Source organism: Aedes aegypti, chromosome 3 (genome assembly GCF_002204515.2).
Source record: "Aedes aegypti strain LVP_AGWG chromosome 3, AaegL5.0 Primary Assembly, whole genome shotgun sequence".
Taxonomy (NCBI): domain Eukaryota; kingdom Metazoa; phylum Arthropoda; class Insecta; order Diptera; family Culicidae; genus Aedes; species Aedes aegypti.
Window position 1 is genome coordinate 36,388,122 of NC_035109.1, and position 21,756 is coordinate 36,409,877.

At 36.8% G+C, this 21,756-nt stretch overlaps 1 protein-coding gene across 4 annotated transcripts in view; it reads right to left on the reverse strand.

Moving 5' to 3' along the window:
* LOC5575394 (protein tweety-2) overlaps positions 1–21,756 on the reverse strand; it is a 245,377-nt gene that overhangs the window by 14,134 nt on the left and 209,487 nt on the right. For all 4 annotated transcript variants that reach the window (XM_021848691.1, XM_021848690.1, XM_021848689.1 and 1 more), the window contains exon 4: positions 17,738–17,980. In XM_021848691.1, coding sequence (XP_021704383.1) covers positions 17,738–17,980 — 243 coding nt within the window. The remainder of the gene's footprint in view (positions 1–17,737; positions 17,981–21,756) is intronic.

A 21,756-nucleotide genomic window follows, 5' to 3' on the forward strand; every position in this document is an offset into this window, starting at 1 on the left:
TAATCACTGTTCCTATATTATCTCTTTCTCTCCTTCTTAACTGTTGCATGATTATGAGCATCACTAATATAATGCATGAGCATGCACAATAAGAATAATTTCAGGATTGTAAGCAGTAAATGGATACCTGGATAGAATAGCTTCGAAAAGGGTGCTCAAAATATAATATTTCTGGTCAGGGAAGTATTATCATCAAGGGTAAGTAAAATTTTTACATTATTAACTCCTAGATCACACAAACAAATTAACTAATAATATCTAATATTTTTATATAAATCAGCATCGTCAATCAGTGCAAAAACTTCATTGCGCTCTTTATAGTAATGTTCAATTAGTATCAAAATCTCCTAAAACGTCGCATCGTGCCATCAGCAGCCCTTAGCATCACTCTCATATTGTTATTATTGTGTTGTTTATAAAATTTCTAGAAATCGATCAGCTTATTCTTTCTTACTTGTACAATGGCCGGTCTATTTGGAATTTTAATAAGTCAATTCAAACTTCAAAACTCAAATTAAATTGCTTTCAGCACTTTTACATTTTGCAGCATTAATCGCATTACTGTGTCAAGTCTTCTACAATTCCCTATACCCTACCCCAACCCTTCTTATCCTTCCCGACGCTGTTCAAGCGGTCCGCATAGACTATAACAGCCATTACCTATCCCTTCCCCCGGCTTTGGACTGACTTGCGCTCTCATTGCCCCACCAAACGCTGCAAAATGAAAATGAAATGAATACCAGGTCCCAACTCATCAGCTTTTCAACGATTTCAAGGCGGCATACGATGATACCGATCGCGTAGAGCTATGGAAAATCATGGATGAGAACAGCTTTCCCGGGAAGCTCACGAGACTGATTAGAGCAACAATGGAAGGTGTGCAAAATAGTGTGGAGGTTTCAGGCGAACACTCCAGTTCGTTTGGATCGCGTCGGGGCCTGTTGTTCAATATTGCGCTAGAAGGTGTCATGCGGAGAGCAGGGGTACGTTTTTCACTAGATCCAGTCAATTTGTTTGCTACGCGAATGATGTGGACAACATTTACAGCAGTCAAAATATCTCGTACCCATCGTTCTAAGTACGTCGATAAACTAGAAGCGAGATCATTAGTTTCAGTACCATGTGTTTGCTCACGTAGTGTTTTTAGAAGTCGATTGAGATTGAGCTTTCAATTAGGTTAAGCAAATAAGGAAAAAAAAATATAATCGACTTCACATAATTCTCCGTTTTCAGCATTAATTGCGTATACTTTCTTATTCAATGCTTACTTTTGAGATGGAGAATACTTCTCCTCTGATCAAAGTTATTACCCCATCTCCGATTTCCACTTAGCAACTTTCATTGTCCGTTTAACGCCATTCATCCAGAGAGAAAGAAGAAGGTTGGATCGAATAATTTACTTCTCCATTATGAACCGAAACTTTTTTTTCGTAAAAAGTTTAACATCTCGTTAACGGTTCGAGCCTCGACCAGATTGCGATTTTAATTACGGAATATGACACAGTTGCACCGCACAGTGGTACCGCCCATAGGTTATAAATCGAAAAACAAAATGTCTTGGTTGCCATTCCTTTACCTTTTCATGGATCAATTATGATCTCAGGAATGTAAAAACAGGAATATTATAGACGTTCCTGTATGATATGCATAGTAAGGCTATGAATGATTAAGTGTATTTTTCATATGTGAAAAATACGGTAAAAATTAAGCAATTTCAGCACTTTGTTCATTGTCTTCGCAAACCAGAATCAAATGATATTTTAATAAGTTATGATTACAGAACACTAGTACAGATGTATATCTATCACTTCCGATACGTTTTAGAGTGTTATTTGACATCTAGGAGTCAGTATACATGTGAGTAATGACGATAGAAATATGACACATTACAGCGTCACGCGACACCACGAGGAACCGACTTTCATTATCAAATGAGGCCTGTTCTCGGAAATATGCCTTGTGACCATGTGATTAAACAGCCTTTATATTTTGCATATTAAATGTACTTGATGTTGTGACATTCATTTTGAAACATAACACTGTATATATGGTAACTAAAAGCAGTTGCATTTCGTAACGCGACACCATCGCTGAAATGCACTTTTTTAAACATCACTCTATAATCGCCTATATCTGCTCTGCTATAATTTTTACAATCCGAGTTTGTTCTAGTAAATACTTCTATGTATTGATAAAAATCAGAGTGTGACTTCAAATTGGAAGAAAATATTGAATAATTGCAGAAATCATTGATTTCATTTTATGAGCGCTGCGTTACGTTTATCTTCCAACAGGGTTCTGCAAATGGTGTCGCGTTACGCAAAAAGCATTTTTTATTTTTATTGATAAAATCGGTAATGTTGCTTTCAGGTTTCAGAAAAAAAATGTATATCTAGTATTGTTATTTGTTTAATACATTCGACATTCTGCCTCACAGTGGGGTAATTTGATCCGATACTGGTTAAAATTTATTTAATGTTTCTGTGAAACCCTTTGAGAATGTCGTGCTTTGTAAAAGCGTAGATGTGGTCACCATATAAATTTGACTAAATTCTTTGCAGTAATATTGAGATATTTCTTAAGAATGATTTTTTAAAAATGTTTCCGGTACAGTGCTTTCCGATGGCGGCGCGAATAATCTTGAGCTTTGATACATGTTAGAATGATTGAATTTGATTGTAAAATGAAATTATGTAAACCTTTCAACGATGTACTTTTAAAAGTATGCTTTCGGCAAAGTCGACAAGCAGACGTTTATGGTTGTCGTGTCGTAACTACCCGAAATTCAATAACACAGTGGATCTGATAAATGGGTAAAATTATGATTCAATAAATTATTTGAAGAATATTGCTTCAGAAATTTGTAGACGACCATAAAAGCTTCTTAATGATCGGACGAAAAATATGTAGAGCTGCTGTACAGTGGGGTAATTGCACTTAATTTGGGTTAAATTTTTTAACCGTTCCTTTGATATTTTTTGAAGATGATGAAAATATCCGATGTACATTCAATTTCTATAATCTGCTGGTTCAGACATAGCGTGTGCAGGTGTTTATGATTTACTAATGGTGGTCTGAAAGATTTTAATGATCATCTTTTAGCAAAATTGTTAAGGTCGTTTATGGTATCAAAATAGTGATCTGAATATCATGGAATTCTGCCGCACAGAAGAGTTATTAAATCAGATTATTAGGCAAAATTGTGAATACATTTTAACTCATAAAATTCAGTTCCTCAATTATTCAACCGATTGTTTGAGCTTTCATTGAAAGGAAATAGTTGTACCAGATTTAAGCGTTGGCGCAATTTTTCTGAAACTTTTCACGTTTTTGTGAGAGGTAAATACCTATGTTTATTTTTTTTCTTTTTTTCACGAAGCTAATCAAATAGCTTTGGTTTTAGGTCTGGTTTTAAGAAGCGACCCAAATCTTATCAGAAAGGTACCGGTCAGTGAAAAGATAGCTTCACACACCTTGGGGACTGCTTGGCTTCAATGGTAAACAACATGGATCACTGGAAAATCCGCAATACTCATAAAAATTATCAATTTATAAAATCATACAATCAGTACTGCCCATGGACAACTACAACTCCCTTGGAAAGATCCGCAAAACTGGGCGTAAAAAATAATCCTAGACCACTGTGCGTTTTTTAACACATAAAAAATAATAATTATAGATCTTATAAAATATGTAATACACGTATAATTGGGAGCCTTTCTTAGCCGAGTGGTTAGAGTCCGCGGTTACAAAGCAAAGCCATGCTGAAGGTGTCTGGGTTCGATTCCCGGTCGGTCCAGGATCTTTTCATAAAGGAAATTTCCTTGACCTCCCTGGGCATAGAGTATAATCGTACCTGCCACACGATATACGAATGTGAAAATGGCAACTTTAGCAAAGAAAGCTCCAAGTGAGGACGTAACGCCAGGAAGAAGAAGAAGAAGTATAATTTGTATTGAAATTAAAGACCACCTTGATCACCGAAGTTTATTGCAAAATTAATCAACTTCATTATTATACAACGTAAAGGATGAATGTCAACATAGATAAATGTCATGACAAAACATCCAGAAGATTTGAAAAAAAAACAACGTTTCTAAGTTGATTTTTACGAGATGACCATTATTTACCGCTGCTCCAGATCCTCCTAAGAGCTTTATAGTGGCCATCTATATTCAAGAACAATCTCAATCATCCGTTATGTTTAGTAATTGATTTCTGATATGTTTTGAAAAAAAAGCGCAGTGATCTAGGATGATTTTCACGAAATGACCATTTTTACGGATGTTCCGGATATTCCAGAGGCAATTATTGTGACCACCTAGGTCCATGAACAATTCAAATAACCTATTGCGTTTTATAATAAGGAGTTCTGATGAGTTTGCAAAAAAAAACTGTCTTGGATTATTTTCATGAATTGATCATTTTTACGGATATTCCGGATTAACCACGTTGTTTCCCATCGAAGCCAAGTATTCCACAACATGTGAGAGACTATTCCTGCACTAAACGACACCTGTCTGATAAGATTTGGGTCACTAGCCAACGAGTTAATTAAAAACCAGAGCTACTTGATCAGATTTGAGTGAAAAACAAGAGAAAACAGACATACCCACATTTTACAAAAACGGGAAGGGTTTTAGTGAGGTGGCACCAACGCTGAAAGCTAGAATAACTATTTCCATCTACTAAAAATCAAAAATTTCGAAAATCGGTTGAAGCGTTGCTGAGAACGAGCATTTTGAAATTTGTTGTTTCATCCTGAAAATTTACGGTTAAAATTAACGTAACGCGACACCATAATTTTGCTCCTAGTGTAACTTTTCGAAGAATGGTCCGATTTTAAATCTTTTTTTATGGAACACGTATCTTGACGAGTAAGAAGAGAATCCAAAATATAAGAGTTCTAAAAGAAGTATTTATTTTACAATATCAAAAATAAGGCAATTTTCGTAACGCGACACCATAATAATGTGACTATTTGAAAAAATACGTTTTCAAAGAACCAATAATTCGTTTGAAAAAACTAAACCCGCACATAACAATGTCATCTAATACCCTTCTAGTTAAAAGATAATCATATTACACTTGATAAACTATGATACAGGGCTTTTATAAAAAAAGTTGTTTAATGTGTCACTTTCTCACCAATAAATTATATAAACTTTATATAACTTTTCAGGTATGTTTTTCACTGTATTTTCAATCAAATTTATGTTTTTTATACAATTCAACATATTGTCTTTCATGTTCTGCATAGCTTTGGAAATATTTCAGAGTTTGAATTTTTGATATCTTGGCGTAGATGTGCGTGGAATGTGTCATATACTCACTTAGTAACTACATCACTTTATTTGAAGTTCGTTTTTAAATATGTTCTTAATCACATTTAATCAAACTTCCGTCACCAAATCATCATGTTTGAGTAGAAAAATGTACCTGTGAAGGTTCTAGCTGCAAATATTTGCAAATAAGTTAGCAGCGTACCTTAAAAGTTAAGAGTTTTTACCAATAAAGGCAATGGTAAAAATATTCATAGAATTGATTACATACCAGTATATTTGTAGCTAACTGGAATGAATATACAAAATAATTAATTTTTCACTACTCATACTTCAATTCGATATGAATGCACATGCAACATTGTATATTGATTTAACAAGCAGTTTTAGTGAGAGCGCTGAGACAATAAAATATTATTTCATTAGTATTGGTACAACAGCCATTCTAATATGTATGATATAACTTCCCAAAGTGTGGGGGGCATGACATGAAATTGTTCTTGTATTTATTTTGAGCATTAAAGCAAGATATTCAACGACATTTCAGCATCTTTATATACAGTGCTGAAAAAATAAAATTGTTAGAATAAAAAATATTAGGAAGCAACAAAATATTACCAAATAATTCATTAGTTATTTTTCAGTTGTAAATATTTAGAACTTAAGGTTAATTACATTAAGTGACATGTTCGTTATTTGGTTTTGGTAGAGATTTGATGTGCAATTGACATTCTCAATTAATAAGTATGTCAAGTATTTGTTTGGTATGCACATCTTCGGCACTTAGAAAAGTGTCCATTAGCTTTTTACATCCACCTACCAAAAAGTGGGCTTCTGAGCATGTGAGGGGGAATTTTCTCAAGTTCGACATTAATAATCCTAATATATTGCTTTCAATCTATAGATTTACTGGTACTTATCAATAAAATATTAAATACTTTTGTTAATCTTGGACACGGAAAGAGAGATGATTGCAAGTCAGTTTTTTGCACATATAATAATTCATATAACAGAGCATTCGCAATATGATCTCTGCATCCTAATCAGAATTTTTGAAGTGATATCAATAACGGCATCAACCTCGATGAAGTTTTAACAGTCAAAAACAATTAATTTGTCAATTTCTGATAGTATTTAGGGACTGTTCATTTTATAAAGTGGACACTTTGGACATGCAATATCTTTTTAATTTATCAATGAAATCGAAATCGGTTTTCTGTACATCGTTCGACTAATATTGTACAATGCTGTGGATTTTTGGAGGTTATCAAAATCAAGGATTATTAAAAATCGGCAGGAAAATTCGACAATTTATATTTTTTTATTTTCAAAAAATTGTTGTATTTAGAAAGCATCATCAATTAGAAGCTTGCTAAAAAATATCAAGTTATTTTTGGAGAAGCAATTTTGCAGATATCATAAAATCATTTTTTATCAATTTTTTTTAAAGAAAAATATCTTAAATTTAAATGGAACTGATATGAGTAGAATTTTAAGTTTTAAAGTACGTCCAGACGGAAGTAATAATATAGTATTTATAATAAAAATAACTTACGCCTTCATAGAGTTGCTGATTTAGTCCCCACGTCATATTTTAAGCACAATAGAAAAACAAATAATTTATTTTCAGAAGACCACTCAAAGCACAATGACAATCATCAAGATTGGGAACACTGCTTGAATTAAATCAAATTTATTTTGCATGTATTATTTTCAGAATGTGTTATTCTGAGACTACCTATCAAAATATTTTGAGAAAAACGCTTACAGTTTGCTCTAGATCGATAAACATGCGTATATAATTTTAAAAGTATGGGATTTTTCAATAAAACGACCATAAAGAGTAAATTTGGTACCCAAGAATGCGGTTAAAACTCAAGATTTTGCTTTTTTTATACATATATAGTTTCTTTAGTAATCTAAACCAGTTTTGAACACGCTTATTACTTTACTTTTTTGCTGGTAGTAAAAAGATGGTGTATCAGCAGCGTCAGGAACTGATGGAATATTTTTGATGTTTTTAAAAGCTCTACCTTAAGTTGAATAGTAAAGGATACCAACATACAATTTGTTCATTAAATTTAGGATTTTTTTCATGCGAAAAAAAATGCTTAAACTTGACGAACAGTTTTTCTTAGGAGTTTTTGCAAAAACTATTTAGTTCTTCAACCGAAAGCATTTTGTAAGTTTCTGTATTTTCATAACATTGTAGAATAATAGTTGAACGATACACAGAAAACCGTTTACGATTTCAACAATAAATAAAAAAGATATAGCATAAACAAGGTGTCCACTTTATAAAATGAACAGTCCTTATCATCGGATATTGAGTAAAATGATTTATGACCGTTTCGTAGAACAAATGGAACCACTGTGCACCGTTTCTTTTGGAGCCAGTCCTTCCGTGTCCTACCCGTATATTCTTGTCCGTAGCGGCAGGTTGCACTCTATCCCAAAAATGAAACTGGTACCAGAAACAATGGCACAAAGTATCGTTCTTTCCCACCATGGGGACTTGGAGAGCAAACTTCTTTCCACTTCGAGGGCGAAAACAAGATGTGCTGTCGCATTGCCCTCTGCGGTTTCTGTTTAGTATTGTTACAGTGTTTTCTGTTCCGGCTTCCGTCTTGCCAAATGTCGTCAACCTCTTGGAGCTTCTCCACGGATCACGGGAAACCAAAAGTAAGGGGGGAAAACTGCCGCATTTTGGCTGCTGATGATGTATAGGGGAACAAGGTGTAAAATGAACCGTCGGGGTACCGTTCTGATTTATATTACGGGCAGCTTCAGACGTCTAGGACGAAAAGTCGAAAAACAGAAGATCGAATATGAATTGCTCGGTGGGACATTTTCCTCCTTTGAAAAAAAAAAGATTTTTGATCATTTGTCCCTTTTTTATTCTTCGACCTTTTGTTGTTTTGACTTTCTGTCATTCCGACCTTTTGTCTTTAAGCCTTTTGTCATAGATTTATTTCATACGATATCTTTATGAATCTTAACGCCTTTCAAGGAAGAACAATTCCCAATTTCCACATCAAAAAAATTAAACAAATTAGAAATTATTTTGGTTACTTTGGGAGTCAATGACATGGGGAAAAATGCGTCATACTGCTCAGAAACTATCGGTAAAATTCAAATTATGTCACAAAAAAATAAAAAAGATAAAATAGCTGGTCTTGCCACACAAAAAATCTCTGCGGTACTAGGGGACGCGTTATACCCCGTTATTTTGAATAAGGTGTTAGTTTTTTCAATTCAATTTCTTGCCTCAATCCAATGACGGTTTTAGGTAATTGCCATCTTATTTATTCGACTTCTTTGTAAATCCAATTAGAATGAAGTTTTCAACGAAATTCACAATTTGAGTTCTTTCTTGGGGAACGCATTTTAGTCCACCTTCCCACGCCTAGAAAAGTTTAAGAGTGCAAGTGCACCAGCAACACCACCCATTAGGAAATTCTTTTCGTTTGTACGGGATTTTTTTATTGTGTTTTCTCGTGTTTGTGGACCCCGATGGTGAAGAAAACGATAAAGAATATGGTCGGGATCGGGAAAAGTGTAGCCGCAATGGGCGATGATGAAAAGGCAGCCAAATAAATGAGCGTTTAGAGCAGAGGATTACCGGTAAATTGATAAACATAAACAGTGGTAAATTGAACATTAGTTATGAAAATCAATCGATACGTTTTAAATAATTTGGAGATATGCAATAAAAAATTCAAAATTAGCACAAACACAATTTCAATTAGCGATAAAAAAAATATCACAAGAAAAATTAAATCCATAATTTAAACCTAAATAACCAAAAAATGTTAAAAAAAATCAAACGAAGCATTTCAAAATTCAAATTTGTTTCTTCTATATGACAATAAGATACAATACTATAATTAAGCATAACCTTTTTATTTTCGCGTTTTATATTTTTTAATTATTTGCTTAATCTTAAAATGCTGATTTCCGATGTTGAACTTTTTATAAGTAGATGAAACACCGAATTTGGTACTATACAATTTGATTCCATATAGTTTGTATCTTTTGACAGATATGCGTATTTCGACCTCAACTGTAAGGCCGTCTTCAGTGTCGTGTACTACACTTAACTTAGCTTTTTATTGCTATTTCGCACCCACTTATTGCTTGTTATGAATTATTTTATAAGCTGTTTTTGGAAAAAGTGGTGATGGTTATCCTTTTCCAAGGGCATGACAATGCTTTCCCCTGATGAAAACCAGAAGGGTACAAAAAGGCACAGAATGGGAACGGCGTCACTGACTGTAGTCTTCGTCGACGACGTCGTTATTCATAGTCAGCATAACCCATAGTAGTCGTCACCGTGGCTGGTTGAAGGATTTCCCAGAATGCCAGATGGTGATTTGTAATGGTTGCCTTTCGGTATAAGTGATTGCAGCAGAAATGTGCCGTGGTGCATTTCACCAAGTGCAACGTACTCTGCTGCGTTTGGGGAATGAAATCGTTGACAAATCGCGATATGGAATGGATACAGTTATGATCGTCGAGTCACTTATTCTTAAACTTCATAAACGATCATTGCAGAAAGGATTCTTCAAGAAACCTTAGGAAGTATCCTCGGGTGGAACTAACAAATAATTGTAAGGGCTTAATAACTCACAATAATTCACGGAGGAAACCGAAATGATGCCAGTTGTGAAATTTTTTTGAAGGAATCGCAGGAGAATTGCATAAGGAATTCAAATTGAATCTTTAGGCATCTATACATTTATTTCTGGAGAATTTCTTGGATGAATTCTTGTCTTGGAATTTCAAATGAATACTCAGAGATTTTCGTGGAATACTCTCCAGATGGACTATTAATGCAATGATTGGATGAAACCCTTGAAAGATGAACGCAGAAACAAGTTACTTAATGGCAGGATTCTCTAAGGAAGTTTCAGAAAATATTCTCTGAATTTGTTTCTGAGTATGTCTGAAGTCTTATTGAAGAAACCCGTAAAATGCCTCCTTAGAATAATGGTAAAAGAAATGTTTGAGGAAATTTTTAAGGAGATCATGTGAAGTATTCTTGGAGACATATTTGGTGGAATCTTTGAAGCGGAAACCTGGCTATAAATACTGGAGAAATGTAATCGGAGCTTCACAGAATTTTCGAGCATTTTAAAGTAAAGATCATTGGAAAACATCGTCCTCTTGATGCTATATCTAGATAACTCAAATATCTAAATTTCGAACTATTCAACATTGAAAGTTTGACCGCTTCACAAGGAGACGGTTGTTCAAAGAGAATATGATTGATAAGTAATCTTTGACTTGTTTAGTTTGAATCACACGCGTATGATTTGTGAATATCTGGCAGATTTAATTAAGATTTATGTTTCGACAAATTGAACTCTACACATCGAAATTTCCAGTAATCTAGTTGTAGCATCAAGAGGACGACATATTGTAAAAATTTCAGGAAAAACCTCCAGAAGTTTTTCCTTGAAAGAATCGCTAGAACTATCCTTCTAGGAAAGCGTTTGGGAGTTCTATGTTATTGTTGCAGGGAGCCTTAAAGCAAGTCCTGTAAAATATATGGTGTTCTAAGAAACCTCTTCGTGAATAGCTTGTTATATGACTAGAGTAAGGTGGGGCAAAAGTTCGACCTTAGTGGTATAATCAAAGTTTCCAGGAAAATAATAGCAGATGAAACAAAACAAATACCATACAGCGAACCTTCATCATATTGGCTATAACTTTGCTGAACAAACTTGTGTCAAAATATTTACCCATTTTAAGTTATAACAGTTTCAAAGTTGATTGTCTTATTCGAACTTTTGCCCCACCGATGGGGCAAAAGTTCGAATCTAGTGTGGGGCAAAAGTTCGTTGGCTAAAACACAAAATATCAATACTTTTATGCCAGGCATACTTTCTACCAGCCGTAAACTTATGTTTGCCGAAAAATACACACTAAATTTTCATCAAAAAATGCCCAAAACAGGGTTAATTGTAATACACCCAAAAAATAGCAGTTTTTCGCAAAACTAAGGGAAATGTAAAATTTTTGTGACATTTTTAGCACGATCAGGCAAATTTCGCTAAATTTGAAGATAATATGTAGATTTCAGGAAATTTGAAAAATTTTCCGTGGGTTTATACATGGGTCGAACTTTTGCCCCGCAGATTCGAACTTTTGCCCCGCTATGGGCCAAAAATTGATTCCAACTATTTATGGAAAAACTAATCCACGTCAAAGCATCCTTATGATAGGCCTAGAAACGCTCTTACATAAAATATTGAAAAATATTTTATCTTCATTTAATTCCATGCATCGAAAGTTTGACCAAATATTACAATATTTACGTCGAAAAACAACAAATAGCCATAACTTTTCCAAATCTCAATCGATTTTTATGATATTTGGAGTGAAAGTCTCTTACTTGAATAGCATTCGAACCACCATGACATTTCTAAGTTTTGATTTGATTTGAGCTAGAAATCTTAAAAAGAAACTCTTGCCCCACTCGAACTTTTGCCCCACTTTACTCTAATGTATTCCTTAGAGAATCCCCAAAGATAACCCTAATTGAATTTCTGGAGCAATATCTGTAGGAATCATTAGTAAATTTATGAATATAGAAATGGATTTCTGGAAAACTTCTTAAGGGAATTCTTAAAGTAAAGTAAATATTGAAAAAAAGACTAAAGTAATCTTTTAGCGAAAAAATAGGGGAATTTCTAAAAGAAATAAAAATACTTTCAAGAGTCACTGATTTTTGAAGGTATTCTATTCTATATGCAAATAAGTTACTGAGAGAAACTCAAGAGAGTCTCAAAGGTTCTGGATCTCAAAATCATTGATTATCAGTGATGGAAAGTGACGAACATGTCTGTTGCATTGGAATAACAATAATGCTAATAAAAAAATGCTCGCGAGTATCAGAGAGCTGATTTACTCGCATCTGTCGTACTCGCAGGTAATCGAAGCAAAAGAGATTCGTGAACGTGTGCGGAGCTTCAAGGGTTTAAATGGAGGATCGAAAATCGAAAACAGGAAATGGATGTCCACCAACGGCACTTTTATAGACCAGCATAACATCACGTGTTCATCGCTCCAGGTCAATCAAATAAAAGTGAAAGAAGTACTGTGGATTTCCTTGAAAATCCCTTCTATATACCCAATTCAAGGAAAAAATGTTGTCATTTCTGAAAAAGTCTTTGTAAGGGGAATTTCTTGAATCATTTCTATGAATAACTGATGGAACTGCTAGAGGAATTCTAGAAATATGTTGTCAATAATATCTCAGAGACTTCATTAGAGGACTTTTGAAAGGAATCATTCGAAAAGTATAACTGGAGATATCGCTGAATAGTTTTTTTGATTATCATATGGCACAGCTTTTGGGGCCTTTCTTAGCCGATTGGTTAGAGTCCTTAGCTACATAGAAAAACCATGCAGAACATGTCTGGGTTTGATTCCCTGTTGGTCCAGGATCTTTTCGTAGAGGAAATTTCCTTGACTTCCCTGGGCATAGAGTATCATCGTACTCAGTGATGCACTGAATGCGAGCCAAAAACGAACGGAACGCGTTCCATTTGTTGCATAAAAACGCAGGAGTCAATGAATTTCCGAGCTGCAGACCACCGTTGCTCAAGAACAAAAATGGCAACTTTGGCAAAAAAATCACTGTGTAAGTGCTCATAAAAACACTAAGCTGAGAAGCAGGCTCTGTTCCATAAGAACGTAATGCCAAGAAGAAGATGTTGTTAGATAATATCTGGAAAAAATTCTGCGGGAAACTTTGAAAAAACACTTTGAAGAAAACCCAGACAACCAGAATGTACATATGCAGCCATTTAATGGAAAACCGATTTAGTGGGTCACCGAATTTCGTGAAAATTTGCTATTTTGTTCCTTATCCGAAATAAGAATACACGTGTTTTTGGGTTTTTTGATTAGGGTGACCATTTCCAAAATAAGGTGATCAGAAAAAATCACGGCTCAGAAAAATATTAATTTAAAAAAAATTATAACTTTTTAACCGCCCGACCGTTTTTTTTTGTGTTTTGAAGGTTGAGATCTTAAGCTTTTATTCCATAAAAAATGATCGGAAATCGGTTGTGCTGTTGAAAAGTAATGATTTTTTAGAAATTAAAAAATCTGATGCGCTGAGAATTACAGTATAAGCCGATAAAGAATGCCTGATTTATTTTCAAAAAAATTTATCTCAAAAACTCTAAGAAAAATTACATTGCTGAAAATTTGACAGTAAACGTTATTCTGAACTTTCAAGAAAAAATGACAGCAGAAATAGCCCCTTTTGTCCCAAGGCCTTCAAAACACAAAATACGGAAATTTTTTATTTTTTTTCATGTAAAAATTTTTTTTTGTGAAATTTTACATTTTTTTTGAAACGTCAAAATCGTCCAAGTCAATTTTGACCAAGAAAATTGAAAATCGGTCAAGCTTTTGAACCAGTTATGATTTTTTTAAAAACAAAAATTTTGCAAAGTCGCGGTTTTTCTGGTCACTTTATTACGGAAATGGCCATACTAATCAAAAAATCCAAGAATACGTGTATCCTTATTTCGGATAAGGAACAAAATAGCAAATTTTCACGGAATTCGGTGACCCATTAGATCGTTTTTTTATGGAATGGCTAACAAAATCACCTGTTGCGTAATACGATGTGCAAGCATTCCGTATAATATGTCGTCAAACGGTCTTATACGTACAAAAGGAGAGACGATATATCTGCATATTTCGTGTGATGGAAATTGACATACAATGGAAGTGTAGAGATTTCATTGCGAACTTATCTGTAATCTTATACGACTTTATTTATAATAACAAAATTGAGTTTACAGATGCTATGGATTGATACACCATGTTGTGCTGGTGTGATTTAATTCGTAAAAATAAATTACTTTTTACGTAATTTTTTTTTTTTTTGCAACTTCTAATTGTCGTGGAATTTCTATATACACTGTAACCTCAATTACGAACTAGAACGGGGGTGCGTGAATTGCATCAGTGCGTTAAACGAGGGAGCTTAGTAAAACGTGGCTTTGCTTTTGAGTGAGTCTACTTGCTGAAATAATGTTTTTTGTTTAGAGAAATTATGCTCTTTTACTATCATTAACATATTATTGATATATTTGGTTCTTAATCAGGCTAGAATGTTTCTGTTTTTTTTTTTGAATCCCAGCCGAGCACGTGGATTTTGTTTTTCATAATTTCACCCATAATGTGTCCATCTTTACCACGCGTAATAAGTTAATTAATTTAATAACCATGCGGATTGGATTACCGAACAGCTCAGTATAAGCATCAATTTAGAATGTTTGCAAGTTAAGGTCTTCCAAGAACTATTTGGAGTTTGCACATAGGATTCTACTTGAGCTAATGGAGATAAATTTAGCATTTTTATGTAGAAGAATATCTCACAATACTGGACCCTAGAAGATTTTGATATTTTGAAGAACGTTTGTATTGTCAGATCCGAGTTTTTGTAACTAATTGAGTACAACAGGTGTTCTAGTTCATCCAAGAACTTCCTGGAATATGTACCTTAGCCTGGGACACGGTTATATGAAAAATTTAGATTTTCGCTCCAGTCTACTTTTTGGATTGCATTTAGATCCTATAACAACTGTGCAAAATTTCAGCCCGATCGGAGAAACTATGTTTTAGCGCTAGCCGTTCAAAGTCTGTATGGGATTTACTATGAGAAAACTTACTTTTGCAAATAAAATTCGCCAGAGGACACCTAGAGGGTAATCTATAAAAATTCAGAACGCAGACCTCGATAGGTATTTTTACGATGAACAGCATTGTCGAAGACCACAAAGCACTCCGATGCTTGTGAAAAATGTGATTAAGCATCGATTATTCGGAAATTTCGCCCAATTTTGTTATTATTGTTATTCCTTTACGTGTGAATCACCGTCGCCTTGCCAGTAGGTTTTCATTGAATAACTTTTTTCACAAGCGTCGGATTGCTTTGCGGTCTTCGGAAATATTCTTCATCGTAAAAATACCATTCGAGGTCTATATTCAGATTTTTTATAGAGGTCAATAGACGACCTTTGGAAATTTTTCTTTGCAAAAGTAAGTTTTCCCATAGTGAATCCCATACAAACTTTGAACGGCTTGCGCTAAAATATAGTTTCACCGATCGAGCTGAAATTTTGCACAGTTGTTATGGAACCTAAATGCAATCCAAAAAGTGGACTAGAGCGAGAATCTAAATTTTGTCCCACACTAATGTACCTGCTATGTACCGGCGTATTTAGCGGTCCTTTGGTGTTTTTTTTTTAAATGGCAAAGGCTCTTATCTATTCATAGTAGTAAAATGAGTATTGTTACAATTTGTACCAATAATCTCCAAGGACTTCATCGAATGTAAGTCTTAGGATCTACAAGCGTGATCAATGGTCTATCAATAGTTTTTTTTATATAGTACAGTCACTTAACCATTCATCAGACTATTTTGTTGGTTTGTACGGGTGTTTTTGGTCCTCCAAGGAATCCATTGAATAGGAGTCGTCCATAAAACACGTGGTCATTTATGGGGGAAGGGGGAGTTCTGGTCAATGAACGAACATGGATCATACACATTTTTTTTGTATGATCAAAAGACCGCGAGGGGGGTGGGGTTGTCTGAAAATCCAAACAAAATGACCACTTGGCGACCCCATTTAGAACTTGGGATCTACGGCAGTAATAACTTATTACTAATTATTACTTATAAGTGATTCAAGGTTAATTTTCAAATAGTTCAAAGATCCCGCACCATCCATGTGCGTAAACGGTGAATTGTATTAATTTGTGCGGATGTTCTTGCTCCCCCAAGATCTCTGTTGAATATAGGCCTTAGGATCTACAAGCGTAATCAATTATCAATAGATGCTCTTTTGATATGGCACAGGCCATGATAGCAGCAAAATAAGTATTGTTATAGTTTGTGCCGATTTCCTAGGGCTTCTATGGAGTTCTTCGAATATAGGTCTTATGATCTACAAGCGTGATCAATGGACTATCGATAGTTTTTTAATATGGAACATACTCTTTACCATTCATTTAAGTCATCGGAATATTTTGTTGGTTTGCATGAGTGTTTTTGGTCCTCCAAGGACTCCATTGAATATAGGCCTAAGACTGTAATAAGTGATAAGAGGTTATTTTTCAAATGCTCCAAAGGCCCCTAAACGATCATGCGTGTAAATGGTGTATTGTATCAATTTGTGCGGATGTTCTTAATCATCCAAGATCTCTATCGAATATATGTCTTAGGATCTAAAAGCGTAACAAATTATCAATAGATAGTTCTTTAATATTGCGAAGGCCCCTAGCTCTCCATATCAGTAAACGAGATGTTATATTCAGTTGTGTCGTTGTTCTTCGACTTTCAAAGACTTCATTGAGTACAGGCCTGAGTATCTACAAACGTGAGTAGTTGTATATTGATGATATTTAGTTATGCCAAAAAAATCTTAAATCTTCATATAAGCAAATGGATCAATGTACTGATCTGTACTGATGTTTTTGAAAATACTTCATTTTTTTATTAAATCCCACGAGGACAACTGTGGAACCTATGAAAACTGTGGACCTATTAAGTCTCAAAAGAAGTTTTGGAGAGATCACTAAAGAAATCATTGAACAAAACCGGCTATCTTGGGAACTGATTCGATAAATTTCTCGATAGAATCATAAATCCTTTGGTTTATTATTGAGAGTTCCTCAGAAGAAATTATATAATAGCCTCGACAGGTCAATTTTAAGAAAGAGTTCATAAAAATCTAAGAGGAAACCTTGGAGAATTTAACCTTTTTAATTCTTCCTTAGTTTTATCATAGAATCTTCATTTTTCGTCGTGAATGCCTGGAGAATGGAATCCACAGCATGACCAGGTAATATGGTTTTACCCAGTAAACACAAACTCGTATACGATAGCACATAAGCGTACAAATTTGGAGGCGATATACGTACATGCGCCATAAGGCCGCATGCAATAAGTACGTATATCGCCTCCACATTTGCACTCTTATATCTCATCAAATACGATGGTGTGTTAACTGGGTAAAGCTGTGAGCACCATGAACCTGGTGCGAAACAAACAACTAAGCGAAAGATCTCCATGATTGCAAATTAAATTTAAATAGATTTTATTTTACTTCTTCTTTCTAGCGTTAGGACTCAACTGGGACAGAGCCTGCTTCTAAGCTTAGTGGTCCTATGAGCACTTCCACAGTTATTAACTGAGAGCTCTTTGCCTACGTTTCGCATTCGTATATCGTGTGGTAGGTTCGATGATACTTTATGCCCAGGGAAGTAAAGGAAATTTCCATTACGAAAAGATCCTGAACCGACCGGGAGTCGAACCCAGACACCTTCAGCATGGCTTTGCTTTGTACCTGCGGACTCTAAACTACTCGGTTATGGAAGGCCCCATGTTTTCGGTTACATAACACTAATAAGAAATTAGTCCTTACCTGACTGCAGATGAAATCGTTCGGCTTCATGCAGAAATCCCCGAGGGCCACCGCACTGGCCAGATAGATCCCGGACAGAAGCCAGCACACGGTCACCGCCAGCAGGCCGCACACGCTGAAGAAGATCAACGCACAGCGGGAACTGCGCGTCGCTCCGATGACCAGAATGATGCACAGCAACAGCAGGAAGGTCAGAAATCCGAGCGTCGCGGGCCATCGCAGTTCCTCGTAGAATTCGTACGTCTGAAAAGAGGGGGAAGAAGAATGGGTGAATTAATACCGTAAAATGATACCTGAGCTCCCCTCCCTCCTTCTCTTTCTTGGCATTTACGTCCTCACTGGGACAGAGCCTGCTTCTCAGCGTAGGGTTCTTATGAGCACTTCCACGGTTATTAACTGAGACCATTCTTTGCCAAAGTGACCATTTTCGCATTCGTTTATCGTGTGGCAGGCACCCAGGGAAGTCAAGGAAATTTTCATTACGAAAAGATTCTGTATCGACCGGGATTCGAACCCAGACACCTTCAGCATGGCTTTGCTGAGGTCCTTAAAAGATTGAATCTACGTCTATTTTTAATGATGGAGTCATTACCCTCAAAATTGCATGAAAAACTGTTGATCTATGTTCGAATACGAACAATTGGAATTTTGTATGTCAGACCGCAGCCTACGGGTTTCAAATATTTAACTAGCAATATATGCATTTTTGAATGGAATTTTGCAGAAATACAAAAAAAAAAACTTATCAATTATACCGGACCCTGGATAACATTAGGAACCGCTTTTCATCCGTGGCAACGCTTTTGACTGAATAATTTGAAAAGTTTTCATCTTGCGACTTTCCCTTTAAGGAAACACTTTTCCGTTTTCAATTAGAATAAGTAGATAGAGAGAGATCATAATGGGGTCCGTTAAAAGTTTTTCCGGGTGTCCTGATTCGGCAATAGTTTTAATTGTCCGAATGGAAGCCAAAGATAACTTTTTCCGGAAGAACGCGCTTCAAAAATGGATATTTCACAGTGACAGCTCCCATAAGACCATTTTAATCCTTGGCGACACATCTCTTGGGTTGAAATATTGTTCGGGTAGGCATTACACATAAAATATCCAGTCAAGGCCACATTCCCACAGCCACAGCCATTCAATCCATCTTCATTAGAACTATTTTTAGGGAGATCAGAAAACCGAACGAGAAGTGTCTGCTGATTAAGCACAATGCTGGTGCCGTGACTGATGATGACAGTGATGGCGGTGCAGGATAAATACTACACACTACCTCATCGTTGCTTTGGTTGTCCTAGGGCAGGGTTTCCCAAACCGGTGGTCCGCCGTGGAGCAAGCTGATTGGAAGAAAGCTAGAAGCTTTGCGCCCTTTTACACTGCATAGCAAGTTGTTGAGATTTTTTGCAATTAGTTAGTAATAATTTGTTTTCTTCATTTAATGCCGGAATTGGTTCCTGAGATTTTTTTCAAAATTTCAGATTATATCCAAAAGGGCTAAGATTTAAAGTCCAATTGAGATAATTTTTTGGTATTTTTGTTTTGAGCCTTTTGTATGAAAATTGGCTTTCACTACTATTATTCTGAATATGTTATTTCAGAGACCCGCAGCTCCAAAACGGGTTGGGAATCACTGTCCTAGTCATTGTCACTTGCCGGGCTCATCTCGTAGCAATCTATTTCCAGCTGAGTCAATAGACACAATGAAATGGGAAAAATGCTTTCACTCCGTGCCCTAACTCTACAACTGTAGAGCAGGTCGCGATTCCGGGGCCAAAGGGAAATGCTGGAAAGGAGGGTGGCTTTGCACCCTTCTGGCACTTCAGAGTGTGACTAATGAGAAGATGGTTGGCGGGACGGGGAATGGTTACACGGGGAAAGCTGTTAAGAGATCGAATACGTTATAATGACGATGATATCCAGGACCTTTAGCAGATATAAGTGTGGGAGTTCGGAGTTCGGATTTTAAAAGTTGGCCGCAATGTTTTTGATTCTGCATTAACATTGCAAAAGGTCAAAACAATTTGGGAGCTTTTTAAAATCGAATTTGGATCACCCTTCAAATTCATTAACAAGATTTTTAGACCAACGCGAGACTTAATAAAATGGCCTGGAGAAACGGAGTAGCGTTACTGATTAACCCGTACATTACCGGGAAATCGGTTGAGGTATGTGCCAGCGGTCCTATCGAGTGCGTGAAGTCCGAAGCGCAGGGCACGACATTTACTCTGCGAGTTCGAGACCCAGCCCAAGTTTCCAAGTTACTTAAGTTAACGAAGCTAATTGATGGAACCGAGGTACAAGTCGTCCCTCATCCGAATCTGAATGTCATTTCGTAGATTAGTATTGTCAGTAGATTAGTATTGTAAATCACAGTAGTCGAATCACAGTAATCCGTGCCGCGCTATATAAGCGATAGGTTATGGGCCCAGGATCCCTAACCTGAAGATTTCAAGATTTCCTAACCGAAAATGCCGAACAAGAAGTTCCGGTCAGCAAGAGGATGGAGCGGCCATCGGCGGAATCGTCACGACTGAAGCGGAAAGCTTTCAAATAAGGCAGGAGTTCCGTGGCGCTGCCAGACATCGAGAAGAAGAAGGAAGGGAAAATGGGCGTTTCCAATGCGGATGATCTTGAGGACCTGAAACTAAAAGCCTTGGCCACGATCTGCCTCAGTCTGGAGAGTTACAACTACAGTCTGGTACAAAATGCAGCCACGGCGAAGGAAACTTGGGAGAAGTTACGGTCCGCATTCCAGGCAGCGGATTGACAAGAAAAACTGGCCTGCTACGAAAATTCACATCGGTGCGGCTGCTCGACTGTTCCAGTGTCGAGGCGTACGCTGATGAATTGATGAACCCGAGCTACAAACTCGCATCCGTGTGTTTCAAGGTGGACGATTCCTGGCTCGCAGCGATTCTTCTGATGGGTCTTCCGGAGCAGTATGAAGCAGTCCGGTCGGCAGCAGCACGGATGGAAGACGAGCAGGATGAAGTTCGTACCAAAAGAAAGAAGCACGGATGAGAGGCTTTGCTACAACTGCGAGAATCCGGAACTTTTCGCAGCGAAGGGTCCGCATGTCAATACGTCGTCGATGAAGCCAAAGGAACTGTGCAGCATTTTCGCCATCGGTGACGACGTGAAGACCAACGAGTGGTATTTTGATTATCTAGTCACATGGCTTATTCGGATCAACCATTTGTCCACGCGCCATGGGCCCATATAGCCGTAGCGGTAAACGCGCAGCTATTCAGCATGACCATGCTGAGGGTCGTGGGTTCGAATCCCGCTGGTCGAGGATCTTTTCATAAAGGAAATTTTCTCGATTCCCAGGGCATAGAGTATCTTCGTACCTGCCACAATGGTCAATCGGCAAATAAAGCTCTCAGTTAATAACTGTGGAAGTGCTAATAAGAACACTAATCTGAAAAATAGGCTTTGTCCCAGTTGGGACGTAACGCCAGAAAGAAGAAGATTTGTCCACGCGATAGCCAAGGATCCCGACGTATGAACGGAAGACAATAGTAACATGAAGGCATTATCGGTGTAAGCGAGGCCACAAAGTGGTATTCACAGTCAGCAAGTGTGAAGTCTGAATATGGCCATTCGTAGCACCTATTTCCAGCACAGCCTCCCGTATCGGTACACCTGGAGATCACCTCATCAGACAGAATCGCAAATCAACCACGTTTTGATCGATGGACGGCACTTCTCCGACATAACCTACGTCAGAACCTATCGTGGCGCTAACATTGACTCCGACCACTACCTGGTGATGGTGAAACTGCGCCCAAAACTATCCGTCATCAATGATGTACGGTACCGACGCCCGCTCCGGTACAATCTCGAGCGGCTAAAACAACCGGATGTCGCCAATGCGTACGCGCAGCATTTTGAGGCAGCGTTGCCGGATGAGGGCGAGCTCGATAGGGCCCCTCTTGAGGACTGCTGGAGGACAGTCAAAGCAGCTATTAACGACGCTGCCGAGAGCATTGTCGGATATGTGGAATGAAGCTCAA